Source organism: Lipophrys pholis, assembly GCF_963383615.2.
Source record: "Lipophrys pholis genome assembly, chromosome: 2".
Lineage (NCBI taxonomy): Eukaryota > Metazoa > Chordata > Actinopteri > Blenniiformes > Blenniidae > Lipophrys > Lipophrys pholis.
This window is the reverse complement of record NC_137636.1, coordinates 2,162,357-2,181,728: the sequence shown is the minus strand read 5'-3', so window position 1 is coordinate 2,181,728 and position 19,372 is coordinate 2,162,357. Positions and strand designations below refer to the sequence as shown.

Here is a 19,372-nt window from a genome sequence, read left to right as displayed (position 1 = left end):
CACACACACACACACACACACACACACACACACACACACACACACACACACACACACACACACACACACACACACACACACACACACACACACACACACACACACACACACACACACACACACACACACACACACACACACACACACACACACACACACACACACACACACACACACACACACACACACACACACACACACACACACACACACACACACACACACACACACACACACACACACACACACACACACACACACACACACACACACACACACACACACACACACACACACACACACACACACACACACACACACACACACACACACACACACACACACACACACACACACACACACACACACACACACACACACACACACACACACACACACACACACACACACACACACACACACACACACACACACACACACACACACACACACACACACACACACACACACACACACACACACACACACACACACACACACACACACACACACACACACACACACACACACACACACACACACACACACACACACACACACACACACACACACACACACACACACACACACACACACACACACACACACACACACACACACACACACACACACACACACACACACACACACACACACACACACACACACACACACACACACACACACACACACACACACACACACACACACACACACACACACACACACACACACACACACACACACACACACACACACACACACACACACACACACACACACACACACACACACACACACACACACACACACACACACACACACACACACACACACACACACACACACACACACACACACACACACACACACACACACACACACACACACACACACACACACACACACACACACACACACACACACACACACACACACACACACACACACACACACACACACACACACACACACACACACACACACACACACACACACACACACACACACACACACACACACACACACACACACACACACACACACACACACGTGTGCAGAGAACACGATGCTGTGAGCATTAACAACCTTCATACACAGACAACCAAGTTATCATGGTGACTGTCAAAATAAAACTACCAAGTTGGTTTGTTATCATGGTGACTGTCAAAATAAAACTACCAAGTTGGATTGTAATCACGGTGACTGTCACAATAAAACTACAAAGTTGGATTGTTATGGTGACTGTCAAAATAAAACTACCAAGTTGGTTTGTTATCACGGTGACTGTCAAAATAAAACTACTAAATTGGATTGTTATGGTGACTGTCAAAATAAAACTACCAAGTTGGTTTGTTATCATGGTGACTGTCAAAATAAAACTACCAAGTTGGATTGTAATCACGGTGACTGTCACAATAAAACTACAAAGTTGGATTGTTATGGTGACTGTCAAAATAAAACTACCAAGTTGGTTTGTTATCACGGTGACTGTCAAAATAAAACTACTAAATTGGATTGTTATGGTGACTGTCAAAATAAAACTACCAAGTTGGTTTGTTATCATGGTGACTGTCAAAATAAAACTACCAAGTTGGATTGTAATCACGGTGACTGTCACAATAAAACTACAAAGTTGGATTGTTATGGTGACTGTCAAAATAAAACTACCAAGTTGGTTTGTTATCACGGTGACTGTCAAAATAAAACTACTAAATTGGATTGTTATGGTGACTGTCAAAATAAAACTACCAAGTTGGTTTGTTATCACGGTGACTGTCAAAATAAAACTACCAAGTTGGATTGTTATGGTGACTGTCAAAATAAAGTCCTGGAGGACCTGGACTGGGAGTGATGACACTCTGGAGGTAAAACTAGTTATTGCCCATCTACTGAGCATGTGCAGAACTATTCACTGTGGCCATGGTGTGTATGTGCAATAGCAGCATTTAGGAAAACTGGCGACTTCCCCCGTTTCCATGGAGACGGAGAGATTTCAAGTGAAAACTTTAGTGTGTGAACCGAATTATCTCTCGTCGCCTCCGAACATTGTCATAAGAATATGAAAACTGATCTGCGTGCGCCGAATGCAGGTAATGTCACTCCAACACCTTTGAAGCGCCGGCGTCGACTTGCTACTTGCTTCCCTCGCGGGTCATCTCTGCCGCCATGACAGATGGCGAGCGTGTGCTCGACTATGAGAAGGATATAAGCTGTGCTCGATCTTGCCGACACTCTTGATGACCTTGTTGAGGCGATTCTGCAGGTCCAGCAGGAGGCTGTACCAGCCCTCGGAGAGAGACGTCACCAGACCTGCCACAGAAAGACAAACACACTCTGTGACTCGGTTCCAGAAGATGTAAAGAAAGACTCGCGCCTCGGTGGAGCAGACGGTAAATACTTCAGATTTTTCAGGAGCGGGGTGGGGGGTGGGGGGGTGGGGGGGTGGGGGGGGTGGGGTGGGGGGTTGTTCTCTGAGTCACTCCTGATAGTTTCCTATTAAATAAATTATAACATCATAAGATCATTAGTGTGACTTCAAAACTACTCATGCAAGTTTGATGCTTGTATGCTGGGACTATGTTGGGAGTAAAATGGCATGATATCAATACTTGAATAATTAACAACGTTTCCAAGCGGCTTCATCTGGAGAGTGATTCTGTTATAAATCACAAAGCTTGGTGGGAGCGCCGTCTTCTCCCCAGCCAGTAAAAATTTAAGTTGTGTGACACCGAGTGCATCGCTCCGCTGCTTCGGGGAGGCAATCTGCACTCCAACCGACGGCACACAAAAACAGTCAAACTTGTGGGACAAAGGCGGGCAGAGATTTGTAATGCGGAGCTCGTTTCTGCACATGAAGCCATTAAAGTGTTTTGGGACGAGCTGCCGGCAGCAGAACCGCAACGGACAATTATACTCATCAACTTGCAGGATTTTTCCTTTTTCTGGAGTCAATTGTTGTTTTGGGGTTCCCAACCATTCAGGCAAAAAGAAACGGTGAGTGGAGGAGGGTTTAGGTGCAATTCCTTTTTTAGTGGGTCATGTCATGTCATAGCACCGCCTCTACCTTCACCTGCAGGTTGTAACCAAAACAACAACAACAACAAAACAAAGGATAAAAAGGCTTCGTTTACACAACAAGATTTCTGGTGCAAACAAATCATTTTTGTTTCTGAAAGGTTTTGTATTTACAGAGACAGACAGACAGACAGACAGACAGACAGACAGACAGACAGACAGACAGACAGACAGACAGACAGACAGACAGACAGACAGACAGACAGACAGACAGACAGACAGACAGACAGACAGACAGACAGACGACCAAGTTGGCAAACATTGATATCCATCCACTGAGCATGTGCAGAAGAAGTATTTACTACAGTGATGTGCTTGTACAGTAGCAGCGTTACTGAAAAGTTGTGTTTTCACATTAAAACATGATTTAATACAGGAAATGTCCAGCCGTGACGAGTGGATAACTGTGTTTTGTTTACAAGTTGTTGACACCGAGAGTGTGAGACCTCTGTGTTGTGTCCTTTCTAAATAAACTGTAGTGCTCCTGGTATTAATGTGTTTAATTCAGTGCAACACCCTGTGAGGGATCGATTTCCAATCTTACTGTCACGGATACATGTGAGTGAGAAGGTGAACCTGCTGTGAGCGCCAGCCACCTCCGACATGGTCGCAGTAATAACATGCTGTGTTATCATACCAGCTGGCTACCGCTGGGTCATGGTGTCAGGTCACACCCCCCCCCCCCCCCCCCACACACACACCCACACTGCTTTCTATTATCAATTCATCCAGGGTTCACTGTCTGCTGCCGCAAGGCTACTCATATTACTATTCAGGGTAATTTGATAAATAATGTCCTTCCAAGGAACATTTTATACTTTGCAAAGAAGCTGGTGCATCAATTCAAGCACAATATGTCAAAGTAGCAGAGGCAGAGATATGTTATTGAAGCTCTCTTAAGATTTGTTCATTTTGTCAAAACAAAAAGAAAAATACTAATAAGACGCAATGACATGTCTGCATCCATCACTCTTTAAATTAATGGATGAATAGAGGAACTTGTTGAATCTGTTTTGTTTCTCTGAAGTTAAAATGAGGCTTTTAAAGTTGTGTCGTGATGTCGCATGCTTGTGTCGTGTCGCAGTTTACTGACCATCGATTTTGTCTGTCTCCACACACACACACACACACACACACACACACACACACACACACACACACACACACACACACACACACACACACACACACACACACACACACACACACACACACACACACACACACACACACACACACACACACACACACACACACACACACACACATCTATATATAGATATATATAAATATTTTGGTTTCAGTTTCATATTTATTACAAGTTCAACACACCACTGTTGGAAGCTAAACTGAAGCCATTGACTGTTTAAAGACTTGAAAAATATAATTGGATTAAAAATGTTTTGGAAAAAAATTCGACTTTCTTCACGAGGAACCACCACCAAATTCTGGAGAATCTCGCGTCCCTTCCTAGAGCTGGTTAAGAGGACGAATCCCCTGCTGATTTCTCACTGCAACGAATGCTGAGCGCGAATGCTGAGTGCGAATGCTGCTTCAGCTCAGCTCTGCTCAGTTTTTTCCTAAATGTTTCTAGTTGCACTCATTAATATTGTTAATATGATTCGTATTTTTAGTGAAAATTAAAGAAATTGAGGGAATTTTGTTTTTTAAAAGACCAAAAAAGTCAAAGTGTATAAAAATAAAGTAAAAGTCTAAATATGAGCGATCTTTAATTTTTTGGGGACATTTAACAGTTTTTCTTCAAAACTATCAGAACTGAGGCGTTTCTCTAAAGTTTGGGCCGGGTCAGGTTCAATTGTCAAATTTCTTTCTTCATGTACTTAAAAATGAGTGCAGACCTCAGATGTATTGTCAAATATACAACATTATTTGATGTGATTGTCCTCAGAGTCAAAATACATATAAACAATCCCAAAATAAAAAGTAAACGAGGCTCCGTCATTCAACAAATTCAAGCTTTAACTCACTTAACTAAAGGTTTAAGCAAAAGTGCAACAGCAACTATGGAAACTCACAAGAAAAGGATGGTAGAACGGAACGCGAAAAATACCCAATGTGTGTGTGTGTGTGTGTGTGTGTGTGTGCGCGTCGGGGGGGGGGGGGGGGCCTTGAATTTGCAAAATAAAAATCTTTTTTGGCAAAAAACTGTGATAAATGGATTAAATCAATGTTTTGCCCAGCCCTATCTAAGGTTAGACTGATTTATCGGTAAAGTAATTAATTAAATTCTATAAAGCAGCGGTGTGAAACTCGGTTCAGCTCAGGGGACACATTAAGCCCCATTTTACCTCAAGCGGGTTGGACTGATAAAGTAGCACCAAAACAACCTTTTCCTTTCTGTCAAAATAAGATGATTAGTACAGAAAATTATCAGAATCTCAGCACAAAGCCAATTTGAACGATACCTCCTGGTATAAAATACAGTGAAATGTCGTTCTGTATGTTCAATATTCTATTTAAATAAAATTAAAAAAGTCAATGTTTCCTGTTTCTGTCGTGTCACGGTCTAGTTTCCAGCGTCCTGCCAGCCGGTTTGGGCCACTCGACCTTTTGTTTGACATTCCCGCCAAAAAGGATCAGAGTGAAAGGATCAGACTTTTTCTGCAGCTTGGAGTCCGGACACCTAAACCCAGGTGGGTTTCAGATTAAGTCGGTGGACTTGCTCGTTGTGGCTCAGAGAAGAAAAGTGTCCCTGCAGCTTCTTCACAGAAACGTGTAATTCATCACACCATCTCGAGGAGCAATAAGCACCAGAGCTGTTATTTATCTTCATTACACGCTGCGCCTCATTTTGCTCACGAGAAACAGCAACTTTTTTTTTTTCCTTCCTTCCAACGACGTGAACAAATAGCACTTCTTCGCTGTTGAACTTTTTAGGAGAGCCACAGAAAGCTCTAGAATGACGCGTCGTGACGCTCTGGGAGGACTCGCTGCTCCGTCCAAACCACGCGCTCCTAGTTTTCATCTCTGTCATCATTACTGCCAGGCTGAATGTATCTGCTTCAGATCAGAGTAATGAGGTGGAACGCTGTGATTTCTCTGCCTTTTCTCAAATGGAAACATTAGTTTCCATTCGAAGCGGCATCGTTTGTGACGCTCCGGCGCCTCCCGTCGCCGTACGGCAGCGCCGGATCGCACGCCCACTAGGAGAGAAGACGAGCTGCGCTGAGGCAGAATTAATCAACTCATAATGCCACGTTATAATCCCAGCGTCTTCACTGAAATGGGAACGCACATTTTCATGGAAACCGCCATTTTCAATACAAAACAGAAACTAATTGGGGTTTTTTCAGTCTGAAGAATACGTTTCTGACAGATTTCTGGGCACTCCACGTTGGCCTGAAGTCTTCTAGCAGAAAGCCGATTACTGGAGGAGAACTTCTCCTGTGGAGCCGGTCTGTGATTTTACAAAACGACTGTTGAGTTTTTACAAGTGAGTACAAGTGTTTGAATTCTTCACTGGAACTAAGAGCTGTCGCATATTACTCAGCCGAACAGTTCTCGGAGTGTTTACTGGAGGTTCCAAGGTTTTCTGCAAGTAGAATGAGAGGCAGAGCTTTAAGCTTTCATGTGGAAACATGATGGACCCCAGTTATTTCAGTTAGGGAGGCTGACACAGTCTCTAATCTTAAAACCTTCCTATTTGATCAATCTTGCAGTTCGGGCCGGTTCAGGACCCCCTGGACCATTTTCTGTTGAAGCTGCTGTAGGTTTGAAGTGCTGGAAGACCTTTACTGCACTGAGGCTCGTTCCTTTCTCACTCACCATGTTTCACTATTATACATCAACTAGGCCTCAATATCAATCAATGAATTAATCAAACAATGTATCAAATAAACTCAGTAATTTTTCCAGCCTCGATATATCACTACATTACAATCACGCCTCCAAACCAGAGGGTTGACTCTATGACTGTCCTCGGCACCAGAGGCTTGTTTTCATAACAGAATGCAGGGAGTGAATGCTCCTGTCAGTAATCTCGGATCTTTGTCTGTGTGACAGGGGGGCGGGGCTGCTTGCACATGCAGACAGACTCGATGAGGAGCAGCGCGAAGTACCAAGGTAGGAATTTAGAGACAAAAAGATGATTGCAAAGCTGAATGCCACTGCTGCCACGGCCCTGGTGTGGGGATATTTCAGCTTCCAACTGAATGAGCAAAGTGCAGCAGCACGAACCAGCCAGTTTGTCCAGTTTGTGCAAAAGTGACAGTGACACAACAAATTTACATTCTCACCAAAAACATAACCACCTGACCCAGTTTTCCAAAGAGGGAGCTTCGATTATTTACTATCATTTATTGTTTTTTGTGTGTGTAGTTTTATCTTTGTGTGGGTTTTTTCTTAACAGAGACTCAGACTGTTTTATTGTTTGTGGCTGTGATTTTTATTCAAGTGCAGTTTTTTGTGTTTTGCTTTTATTTATTTGAATAGTCATCGTCACAGGCTGTCTGCCTGCATTATCTCCAGTTCTTTTCTTTAAAATATGAAGCTCTCATTGGCTGGTTGTGGACTTTCAAACGCTCACATGTGACCGGCGAGGCCTTATGATGAAAAGTCCCGTTTCAATTAGCATCAGTTTATTTTTTTGAGGCGTATTGTAGATGTAGTGTCTTCCTCTGCAATCGTCTGGTGACTTCAGTGTGTAACTTGATTTTCATGCTGCGAAATCTTGAAACCATAATATGAATGAAAAATGAAGTGTGTGTGTGTGTGTGTGTGTGTGTGTGTGTGTGTGTGTTTTCACCGATCATGCCGTTAACCGTGCCGAACAGCACGGAGCCCTGGGTGGGCGTGGAGCTCTCCCCGAGGTTCTGCAGCACCAGCGAGCCGTGGCAAAAGACGTTGACAAACTCCCCGAGGTGAAAGACCCCCACCTCCTGCAGGTGCTGCCGCTCCTCGTCCGTGGTGGCCGCGCTGACCGCCGGGGGCAAGACGCGAATGGAGACACAAACAGAAGGAGCAGAGATTACAAACTGAGAAGTGGGTGGAAGACGAGTCGTGACACAAACAAAGAGTGAATCAAAGTGTTGCAGCAGAGAAAAGCAACAACGGAGGAGAAGGAGAAACAGTTGGGGGAGTGGAGGTGGGGGGGGGGGGGGGGGGGGGTCGATCGATTAGGCAACGGAAAAACAAGAGAGGCAAAGAAATCAGACGTGTTGTGAAAGGTCAAAGGATGATAGAGAAGTAATAGATGGTGAGAAACAGTGAAGAAAGCAACGGGATGAGAGTCGCGATACAGAAATTAAGGTCAAAAGCATTAAGAGGTGTGGGCTGATGTATTAAGCGGATAATGAGCGGAGGCATAAATGTAACGCAGGTAGACAACATCTTTCTTCCTCTTCCCTTGAAGTCAACACACGTCTAGCAGAGGCATTACTAAACAGAGTGATGCGTCTTTGTTTTCTCAGCAAATGTACGGACGTGGTGTGTCGGAGGAAGCAGCCTCCTGATGATACAACGCTGCGTCTCAAATAAATACCGGAGGTCATTTACAAACTTTTTGTCAGCTGGGCTGTAGAAGAGCAATAATCACTATGAGGAAGTAGATAATCCATCTGCAGAGTACCTCACTCCATGCAGCTCTACTTCCTGTCGGTCTCACCTGTCCTTCTGGCACACGAACAGGTTGAAGGCGTTCTCTGCACCCAGGAAGTTGTCGTCATCCAGGATCTCCACCGCGCTCATCCAGTTAGGATTGAAGTCACGAGCGATCTGTCCCAAAAAGAAGCAGGAGAAAACCGGGAGAAGAGTCAGTGAAAACAAACAGCTGAAGGCGCTGGTCCATTGTGGGGAGGTTATTCTCTCCAGGTAAATACTGCATTATCTGAGTGTGGAAATCCAAATATATCGCAAACACCTTTCTTGCCCTCGAGGACAAACTCAAACAAAAAAATCCCCAAAACCTGCTGCAGTCATGAGGGCGTCGATAGATCAGCGATACCAGGGGTGTCAAACATAAAGACCTCAACACAACGCAACACAACGCAGCGCAGCGCAGCACAACACAACGCAACGCAACGCAACGCAACGCAGCGCAGCGCAGCACAACACAACGCAACGCAACGCAACGCAACGCAACGCAACGCAACGCAACGCAGCGCAGCGCAGCACAACACAACACAACACAACATAACACAGAGACTCGAGCTGAGATGATGGTGATGCTGCCATGAAAGCTATCTACCTTGTTGGGTGAGTTTTAAAAAACACCCATAATGCAACAGCTATAGAAGATTTTTGCACCTTTCAGTGTGGCCCTGTTTATACGACAACCGTTTAGAGTGAAAACACAAAACTTTTGTTGCTTTTGGGCGTCCGTCCACACGACAACGGTGCACAGAGCTAATGATAACGTAACGTTTTGAAAATGAAACGCTGCTACTGCTCATGCGCACCACGGCCATAGTAAATAATTATTTTATTGTAGATGGACAATAACGTCAATGTTTGTAATTGAGACTCACTATAGCAACCCCCCCCCCAAAAAGATTTTAAATTTTAAATTCAAAAGTTCTTATGGCACTACTCAAGATGAAACTGGGCTGTATGTGGTCCCTGAATTAAATTGTGTTTGACTCCACTGCGATTTCTATACTGACTGAGTGTTGGTTCCTGAGACTGACTATGTGGACTGATAATATCTAAATAAACAATACGGACTATAAAGCTATTACAGTGGCAAAATGACTGGTGTGTATCTTGATTTGTGTGTAATGACACTTGTGCCTGTAATGAGATTTGTGATTGCATACTTAGATTTGTGCAGACACATTTGTACGTGCGTATTAAAAAATTTGTGCATGGGTAATCCAATTTATGTGCGTGCACTGGGACATAAGCAGGCTTACAAGGACCTGTAAATGTCTCCTGTCTTCACCTGGTATTTTCCTTTGTCCTGGAAGCAGACTGGAAGGCTTCTCTGTTGGTCTGCGCAGCCTTCAGCTTAGTAAGCAGGGCTGCATGATACCACTTAAATATACAAATATTCTGAAGAGTTTTAATGGCTTTAAAACACAATAAACATAAAATGATGTTTATACTTATGAGCCTGCAAGCTGTTGCTGAGGGCAAAGAAAACCCAGAATTTAGTAAGAACAAAATCCATTTATAACATCCAGACCTGCCTTTTAACATCATTATCAGATATGCTCTTATAAAATGAAGAGAGAGCTTCTCCTTTAGTTCCAGTATATTAGGAACAAGAAGAAAACAACCAGGCAGTGGAGAGAAGCACAGAAATATCAGACATAATTGACAGGGCTGAGGAGAATATTACACATATGTTCTCTATTAGGAGGAGGTGAAGAAGACATTTCTGGGTCCCTGTGGCATCCACAAATCCCAGCACTCACACAGCAAACATAGCAGCGTCCGACTGGATTAAACCTGAACCAATCTAATTAAATATGCACTAATTTGATACGCATACAAATATGCACAAATCTTATTACAGAAACATAAATGTTATTCCAGCCGCCTGCTTTAAAGTTTTATACGAGCTGCTCAATTTACACATGTTAAATATTCTGGGTGTTTCAAATGTTATGAGTTACATTAGCGTGGTTGTAAAGCGATAAACTGCAGTAAAGTACACTGCAGTTTAAGGTAGTTGATTATAGAAGATTCCTGATGTTGACGTCTTTATTCAAAAAGATCCAACAGTTCAGTTGTCTTATTTGTTCCTTTCACTGGTCGTACAAGAGCTATACTGCTCAACACTGCCACCACAGGTCATCAGTGGCATTCACACCCACTCGCTCCTTGGATATGAACGTAATGAAGGCAGAAGGCTCCATATGAATGTCCGTGTTCTCCCATTGTTAATGTTTATAGCATATTGTTGTCTGTGCACGTGTGTGTATGTGATTTCATTACAAGAACAACCAACAGTGGCAACTCGTGGCCCAACATGCTTAACTACATAGTTTTCAGAGATTCTGTGTAAATGGACATCATTATTTTTAAAACAGTGCTGTGTAAACGCAAAACTTTTCAATCAAAATCGATGTGTTTTCACTGAAAAGGTTGTTGTGTGAACGGGGCCCCAGGGTGAAAGCAGGGTGCACACACTGGATGGTTCAGCAGGCCATCTCAGGACAAACGCAATACGCACACAGACGACTATAAACTCTCCATAATGGACTCTCTTGTTCGCGCTCCTTCCCTCATTCGCATTGAAGACCAGTAAAACTCCAGTTTGTAGATCTTGTGAAAGTCTAAATCATTGCATCTCGACCCTGACTGACCGTAATTAACTTTTACACTCCATTTCTCCCCTCTTCACAGATTATCTAATGAAGGTCACCTTCGTCTCCGCTGACCCCCTCCCCCCACCCTCCTCTGTTGTTGTTGTTGGCAGTTTTGTTTAATTAATTGTAAGTTCAATTGGGTTCAGCAGTCGCTCTGCTCTGGTTTCATTCGCTTCGATCGGGGGTCTGCAGCCCGCCGCTCTTCTTCCTTTGTTGGGAGGCTCCCCCGAAGCTTCCACAAAATTACATCTGAATTATCTGCTTTTATTTCCCCTTTAATTTTACTGCACAGCAGCAAAATATTTCCTGGAGATGGAAAAAGGAGTTGGTAAATGTAACTGCTAAAGATGCATGACAGAACAGGAACATTGATTGTTTAGTTTAATATCAAATCAGAACATAAAGATTAAAAAAAGGTTTGTATTAAAAATCGTATTTGTTAATCTAAGATTTTGAAATAGGCCATTTGAATTTTTCAGGATTTAAAAGAATTAAACAAAAAAGATTAGATTCCATCAGTTTATGGGAAGTATATCTAAACTCTTTGGATGTCTCGATGATACAAAAATATGTTTCCCAGTCGTTGAACCATCAAAGAATGCTCGCATGAAATCTCCATCAGAACTTACTTCAAACTAAAGCAAGTCGATCTAATGAAAAGGATGAGTGAGAAATAGAATACGAGAGGTTTTCAAGTATTTCATTCTTGTAATCGCTTGAGATTAAGATTGTTAATTGCTTGCTTTAATGCATTGCAGTCATTTCTTTGTCAAGCACTGTGAATTACCTTGTGTCTGAATGGTGCTCTGTAAATTTATTTTGTGATGCAGAACTGCCTGATACAATGAAAACACTAGTTAGTAGGTCAGGTGACTAGTTAGCGCTGTGTCTTTGTGATAAAATCACGCCGTAAACATTCAAAGGCCTTAAAACGGTCGTATTGTTCCACTCGGTATCTGTAGTATGGAAGGAAAGTGTCCCGGCATGTGATCCAGGCGATTTGATTCAATTCAAGTTGATTAAAGTTAGAAATATATATTTGAAATATACTTCCCATGAAAGTTAGCACTTCTGCAGCTACACAAGAACAAGAGCATTACCACTCATTTCCACAAATTCCCATCAAACTGTCCTGCGCCCGTGGGTTTTTGGGATATGAAAGGTGGCGTTACGGCAGCTCAAGCAGAAATATCAACGTTTGACCGATTCAGCCAGGGGAAAAAAAAAGCGAGACTTTCTCAAAGAAAGTATTTATCATTTCTCCAGTGCGAATCGAGATCTTAAGAGATTGAGTTCACAAACGGGATGTTGAGTTCACATTGTCTCAGGAATCTTGGGGGATTTCTGAGGCCGCCAAGATGTTCTGCGAAATTTAAATGCTGGAAATACGTGTTTGTATGAGTGAAATGACGAATTTCCTTCAGAAAAGTTTTGACAACGTATTAGAGCTGTCCAACAACAACTAAAACTGGGTCCTGATTTTTTTTTCTTTTAATTTTTTCGGTGTGGATTCTGGTAGAGTAACTTTAAATTGCATCAGATCCAACACAGTCATCTTACAGCACTTCTACAAAGACAAACCTCATAATTCCACATGAGCAAATACAGGATGACAGATGATTGGAGTTAAATAAAACACTCTGGGTTCCTCCATTCTTATGTTGTCCATCTACTAGTGCACCTGTAGAAAAACTACTTACTGTGTTTGTAGCTCACATGTGCAGTACTGCACACTTCAGAAATATTGTTTTTTCCCGTTTACACACAGACAGAAAACACAGGTTTCAAAAAGACCTACTTTGTTTTTGTGTAATCGAAGAGTCAAACCTTCACTGTTTTCTGTTGAAAACATTGTAAACACGGTCCTTCCCATCAACACCCAAACAGAAGACGACCTGCTGCACCAGCTGAGCCTCCACACTTTACTCCTTTTTACCTCTTTTTGTTCACCACCAAATCCTGAGGTAAATATCAGGCTCTTAGTAGCTGTGAGTGCTGTATGTTGCTGGGCAGCAATGGATTTCCGGGGCTTTTTTCAGTGAAAGCAGCTGGAGATGATGCTGATGAGAGTGCTGTGGATGAGCCACAGCAGTCGGGGCTGCAGACAAAGGAACCGACACAATCGGGGGAGAATGAAAGATGCTCCGGAGCCCCGCCGAGTTGACGCTAACTGCAGAGCCGGGTTGCAATTTTCTCCGTCACTCTCCATTCGATCCATTGTTAACACAAAAATATTGATTATGTTGGCATTGGAATTTAAAACGCAGTGTTTTCCATCTGAGGCTGTTTAAGGTAAAAACCTGTTTGTGTACGACGAGCACAACATCCCCCAGCATGCGGCCGCCGGGCGCGTGACTCCTCGTTCAATCGCTTCATCCACGAGCAACAAATCAATTTCAACTCTGCTCATCAAAACCAAGAGGAGAAAAAGACATGTGTTCCCAACAAAAGGGTTCGTGAGGAAAGACGAATGGGAAGCAGAGTGTGTGAAACAGCGCTGCAGCAAAATCACTTTCAGTGAGGGATTCTACTGGAGACTCATTTCTTCATCTGCTAAATGAAAAATCTAATCAGGAGCAGCACGGAAGTTTGAATTAAAATTGTTCAGAATTACAGCTTGTATTAAAAGCTTTTAAGGGCCTTTAAAAAAAATCTCAACGGTAATGAATTTAAATGCTCCTGAAGTCTGGGGCTGAGCAGTGGTCTGCGTTCGCATCTGTATCACAGTTTATTTAGTCTACGTTTATACGACAGCATTTTAATAATTATGTCCATTTTAGTAAGAACTTTTTAAGATTAAAAAGTTTTGGGGGGGTATATTTAAGAAGTATTTACTACGGCTGAGGTGTGCAGGTGCAGTAGTATTGTTTTAGAAAACTTTCCCTCCGTTTCCATAGAGACGGACCGTTGCGTTATCAGAGGCTCCAAGCACCGTCGTTATGTAAACGGACACACAAAGAACAACGAAGGTTTTCCATTTTCACTTAGAAAACGTCGAGTAAACGAGGCTCCGGTGTTTTCCTCAGGACTCTTCCACACATGGATAGGCTGAGACGGGGAACTGAACCACCTAAAGTGGGATTTGAAAGACCAACACACTCCAGCTGAGCCGATTCAGACAGATTCCCCGTGTTCTGTGAAATCTTGTGCCACACACAACCCTTCTCAGCAGGCGTTCAGGAAAGCGTCCTCACCTCTTCAAAGTTGCCCTCCATGGGTTTGTAGGCCAGCAGCAGGACAGACCTCATCAGGTCTCCCACCAGGATGAAGTCTCCTTTGGTCTTCAGGTAAAGGGCCATGATGTTGTTGTAGTGGTTGCACTCGGTCCGCAGCTCCTTCTCGGCCGTCCACTCGTACAGACGCACCTGAAACAAAGTCAGAAATTAGCTCCACTGCCATTTGATGACCTGTACGGCAAACGTCCGCCACTCTCGGTATGATGGGCCGCAGCGAGCGAAAAGCTGAGAGGACAATTAATAAGACGATCTCGGCTGCCACATTAATGAACGGTAACAGCTAATTACACTGGCGGCTTCACACCATCTGCACCGTCTCAGCAGCTTTTATAAATGGCTTGGAGGTGAGTGAGCGATGAAGGAACAGACACGCCGGTTCTATCATCTAATTGGTGTCTGGGTGATGTCACGAGATGCTGGAGTTTCAGAGAGAAGGTGGAGGATTGCTTAACAAAATCATAACTACACTGACATGGATTTATTTGGATTTTACCACATAAGTGTGATAAAAATAAAATGCAAGTAAACTTTCATCCTTCAGTCAGTTCTTCAAAATTATCGTGTTTGAAGGTCATGTTAAGATTGTCTGTGATTGGAGGGTCATATTGAAGAAGTTTCAGGCACTATACACCGATAGAAAGTTCAGTTTTTCAAAATATGTAGATCAGGGTTGTCAAACATAAGGTCTGGGGGCCAAAACTGGCCCGGGGATAAACTCCAATCCAAATAAATTTAAATAATTTAAAGAGTAGCAGATGTAAGACAAGACTGAGATCTGAGCTGCGATATTGGTGATGCTGCCATGAAAGAATAACCAGCATTAACCTCAAAGCCGTGCTGTCAGGGTGATTTTGTAAAAAAATGCATAATGTAACAGCCAGAAGAAATGTTTTCTGGACATTTTAGTGTCGACTATGTTGAGATTGGAGTGATTTTCCGTAGTAATCCATGGGTTTTGTGAAAATATAGATATTTCATCACCTATACTCAGAGGAAAAATAAAACCCTCAAGAGTTTAAATTAGATAAAAGGTTTTTATGGCACGATTTTACCAGTCCACTCAAAATGAAATTAAGCTGTATGTAACCCCTGAATTAAAATGTATTAACAACCCTGGTTTAGACAAAAAGGTTTGAGAAGAATGCTTTGGTCTTCACATTTTGCTTAATTCCTTAATATGAGGCACTTTAGACCCTGCTGTTTTTTTAATGTGTTTTTAACAATCATCAGGACCCTCCTAATTAACCTGATTATATTTATGAGTAGAAACCTTACCACCTTTAGTGACACGCTTCCCATTTATTCCCGACAATTTATGCCTCGGAACAGTTATTGCCAAACAGGAAACCTAATTAACAAAAAGGAAGAAGCTGTTAAATCTGCCTGTGTGCAGATCAACAATTAGATTGGATTAGACATCTATTGTTTTAAGACTGTTGAGGGTCATATTTCATGGCTGATGTCCGACTGTGGAAATAATGTGGTTAATTTGGATCGCTAGATGCTTATAAATAACACAATGATTTGTAGTCCAGGTGATGTCGGTCTGTTTGGAAAGTGTTTGACCTCCCAAGTGGGATCGTTTCACATTGGCATGAACAACAAAGCTCGAACAAAGAGCGCTTCCTTGATAGGAACATCAACAGATTTCTTATTCTAACAGTCAGTAAGTGTTTATTTACCCATCCCACAACCCAATGTTTTTCCAGGTTTTGAGTTTATTTAAATAAACCAGCTGTGAGAGGAAGCTTCTGCATGCATTGTATTGTATACATTATGTAAATACACTCCAGATATGTAATATTTGCAAAGCCAGCAGTAACACTTGTCATGATGTTTGGTCTAAAAGAGGCTGAGACTGGAGGAGGCGAGGAGACGGAGATTCCGAGATTCTAACTGGGAGTGAGCAGGATGGGCAAATCAAACCTGAACAGATCACAAAGACATGATGAGCAGTTTGTATACATCTAGTGAGGAAGGCTGATATTATTTGGACATGTGCTGAGGAGAGATGACGAATATATTGGACAGAGGATGTTGGAGATGAAGCTGTAAGGAAGACCTCAGAGGGGACATGGTTTGTGTAACAGTAAACAAAGGCGAAGCTGAAATGGAGTCAGATGATCTGCTGAGGGGAATAATTACAGGAGCAGTCAAAAGAAAAGTAAGCTTTTTTTTGTGCCATAACCAAAAGTTTTGAAACACAGACTTTCAACATCTAATGAGCAGATTCCAGCAGAAACTACGTCGATGAGACTAGAACATTCTGCCCACAGAGAGGTTAACATTTGTTAGATTTCTTTGATCACAAGTCACCTGAGACTGGATCAGAGGGACTTCAGGTTGAGCAGGTCGTCACACCTGCGATGACGCTCTGAGGAAAACGTGTGGGTAAAAACCATCCTTCCCAAATAATTGTGGCTTGAAAATAAACAATATACAAGCTTTAAAAAAATGACAAAACGATCATAATTCAGCTGTAAGGTTGAGCAGTTTGAAGGTAACGATGAAGGAACCAGGTTGGACTAACAGGTTTTATGATGGCACAAGACACAGAAATGGACATACATAAGGAGTTCAGTCAATTTGAGGACTGGGTCCAAGCATCTCCAAAACCGCAGCTTAAGGTAAACGCATCAATTTTGTTTAGAAAAGTTGCACGTTTTCACATCAACTTTTCGAAAAAGAGAACCGTTGTCGTATAAACTGACCCCCCCAAAACACAACAAAATTGATCGGTGCAATGTGATCTGGGTGACGGTGCTCAGACTGCCACCCCCGCCACCCGGAAACGGATAAACGGGAGAAGATGGATGGATGGATGGATGGATGGATGGATGGATGGATGGATGGATGGATGGATGGATGGATGGATGGATGTCAAATTGTTAGGCTGATTGATGTACATTTCACGTTTCCTTGTACGTTTTCAGCTTCTCAGTCGGGGAGTTTCTTTCCTTTTCAAGAAAATGTCCCATCTCTCATGTAAAACAGGAGGTTTTTCGTTTTTGTGGCGTTTAAATGTGAAACAGTAATGAGAAATCATTTGCTTTCAAACACTAAATGTCACCGAAACCAGAGCGCTGCGTTCAAGTAATTTAAGTCATTTGAAAAGGAAAAAAAACAACACATTCAATTCATTGCAATAGAGAAAGTATTTTATGAATAACAATGTCAAATGTCAGTTTTCTGCAGCGTTGAAGTGAAACTGCTATTAAAACGGCAAATAAATATCACTTCTAGGATGGATAAGGATAAATTGTATGTTTAGAGAGGAAGAGTGTTTTCTTTATTGACATAAACAAAGAAGAAAGTACTGATACTTATGACCGAAGTGTGGAATTGAAATATTTTGTAGGATATCGCTGAAGGAAGGACAAGGTTCATTTGGAAGTGAGTCAGTGTCCTGTACAATGAGAAGCATGAATCTGAAACCCATGACTATCGGATTCACGATATCTTAAGATAAAGCTTCCTTTCAAGCGTTTAATCCTTTTAATCTATCTATAGCTCGGTGTGGGTGAGTGCAGTATCACAGGACAGAGAGGAATCTTTTCTTTCACTCGATGTCAAGTGATTTCACAATTATCTGTACGGGATGAAGCTATTTAGAAACCACTGAGGTGGCACTTTTCTTCTGACACAACAAAAGAAAGAAAAGTCGACACACGAGTCATCCAGAGGTCGACTTGTCTGTGAGGGAAACGCATCCGGAGAGAAGCAAGGATGAGTAAATCTCTTCAGCAGTGAACGTTTTCATGATGAGGAGAGTTTTGTGTTGATTTCTAAATAGAATTAATAAAATGAATCTAGGCACTTTAGCGAGCAAACGACCAACTATCCAATCAGCACACTATAGCACCTATTAGTTATCAACCATTGTGCCAAACCACTCCTCCAAGGAATCAAACAACCACCAAGGCTTCAGCTCTTTGTCATCAATCCTTGTAGATCAGTGTCCCAGTAAACACACTAGTGTAGCCAACAAACCAACCCACCCACTAGTGTAGGTAACCAAACAAGCAACCGACCCAGACTGGCAACCAACCTACAAATTCAGCACTGCAACCAACTGATAAACAACCCAACCACTGAAGGCAAGCAACATACCAACACAACTATTTAGCAATGAATCCATCATTGCAAGCAACAGACGTTTCCAACTCGCCAGTGGCTCATATCACTGTTGCTCTCCAGCAACCAATCAGCTCAAAGTTGCAACCAATGATTGATCAACTTACTGAAGCAAGCAAGAAGGAAACCAAACCACTAACTCAACATCATCACCAACAAAACAACCAAAGGACCGTCATAACCAACCAACCAACCAACCAACCATCCCTCCCTTTGTTCCCATTCACCAACTGATGAGCTCACGGTCGCTGTCAACGGCTGAACCAACCTCCCCACCATCTCATACACACTACCTCACCATGGCAACCGACCAAAAACCCAAATCACACATTGTAAACAACCCACCATCACAACTAACAAGCAAGCTGTTCCTCAAAGCAACTTGATGTGGTTGTACGGCTTAGAAGAACATTTTGCTCTTTATCCGAGCAGCTTTGTTAGCTTGTTGAGTTAGCGCCAGCTGACTAGTGGGTAATCTGACTGAACTGGCCATTGCAAGCAACCCGCTGCCCCCATTGAACCAACCATGCTACTGTCACCACCTACAAACCCACAATTCAGCCGAATGTCAAAAACAGAGTAAAATCAACAAAGGGCTACCATCACAGCGAACACACCAACCCAGCAATCACTGCAGCACATCGGCAACTGCCA

The 19,372-nt window shown here is 42.6% G+C and overlaps 1 protein-coding gene across 1 annotated transcript in view; it reads right to left on the bottom strand.

Annotated features, from left to right (window-relative positions):
• The window catches only part of ddb1 (damage-specific DNA binding protein 1), a 68,690-nt gene that overhangs the window by 5,543 nt on the left and 43,775 nt on the right, over positions 1-19,372 (bottom strand). The window contains exons 22-25 of the mRNA XM_080458598.1: positions 14,543-14,713; positions 8,702-8,811; positions 7,844-8,013; positions 2,211-2,313 (exon numbers count right to left, since the gene is read on the bottom strand). Of these exons, the coding sequence (XP_080314724.1) occupies positions 2,211-2,313; positions 7,844-8,013; positions 8,702-8,811; positions 14,543-14,713 (554 nt within the window). The remainder of the gene's footprint in view (positions 1-2,210; positions 2,314-7,843; positions 8,014-8,701; positions 8,812-14,542; positions 14,714-19,372) is intronic.